General features: G+C 63.2%; 1 protein-coding gene across 1 annotated transcript in view; it reads left to right on the forward strand.

Moving 5' to 3' along the window:
- Positions 1 to 9: 9 nt before the first annotated feature.
- The window catches only part of FUOM (fucose mutarotase), a 1422-nt gene continuing 515 nt past the window's right edge, over positions 10 to 916 (forward strand). The window contains exons 1-2 of the mRNA XM_010857577.1: positions 10 to 164; positions 678 to 751. Coding sequence (XP_010855879.1) covers positions 69 to 164; positions 678 to 751 — 170 coding nt within the window. The 5' untranslated portion in view covers positions 10 to 68. The remainder of the gene's footprint in view (positions 165 to 677; positions 752 to 916) is intronic.

Consider the following 916-nt stretch of genomic DNA (forward strand, 5'->3'; position numbering starts at 1 on the left):
GGGGGCGCCCTGAGGGCACCCAGGCCAGGGGGTTTGGCCAAAGAGCCGAGCCCCTCCGTCTCTAGGCTATGGTCATGGAGCTGGTGCCCAGCGACAGGAAGAGCGGCCTGCTGACACCAGTGTGGACGAGCTACCAGTCCATCCTTTCCAGGGCTGGCTATGAGGTGAGCCTAAGATCCCCACTGGGAAAGGGCTCAGGGACCCTCTGTGCCTTGGAGGCCCAGGAGAAGTGAAAGACAGCCCTGGAACTCTGCACCATGGTTATGCGAGTTCCTGCCCTGGCCAACCCCCTCCCTCCCAGGACCCTCATCTATCTCTGCCTGGGGGTCCTCCCACACCCCATCCTGGGAACAGCAGGGTACTCCTGGCTCCCACTTGTGGCCAGAGGCCTGGCCCGATGCTGCCTGTCACCCCTTGTCCTGCAAAGGGCTGGGCAGGTCTTGGGTGGGACTTTCCTGAAAGGAGCCAGGGCTCCTGGTCTGGACAGTAGGCCCACCCACCACCCGGGGGGCAGCTCAGGTGATTCAGGGGCCCCAGTCAGGTGGCCACCACCGCCCCCTGTGTCCCTGCCTGCCAAGTCCACACAGGTCAGAAGGCCAGTGTCCTTGGGACCCCAGCCTGCAGAGTTTCCCATTGCCCCCGGGCCTGAACCTCAACCCTCCTGCTCTGCCTTCCAGTTCTCCCTGGGGATGGTGGAGAGGTTTGCATTTTATGAGCGGGCGAAAAAGGCTTTTGCTGTTGTGGCAACTGGGTGAGTTCTGGCTGGATCCACTGGATCCACTGGGTCGCGCTACGTCTGCCAAGCAGGGTCCCTACCCCTCCCCACTCCAGAGCTCTCTCCACCCTCCATGCAGCCCCTGCGGCCTGGACTAAACGCCCCACAGGGAATGAGAGAGGCAAGGGGTTTGCTGGGCGT

This window comes from Bison bison, unplaced genomic scaffold (assembly GCF_000754665.1).
Source record: "Bison bison bison isolate TAMUID 2011002044 unplaced genomic scaffold, Bison_UMD1.0 scf7180017854906, whole genome shotgun sequence".
NCBI lineage: Eukaryota > Metazoa > Chordata > Mammalia > Artiodactyla > Bovidae > Bison > Bison bison.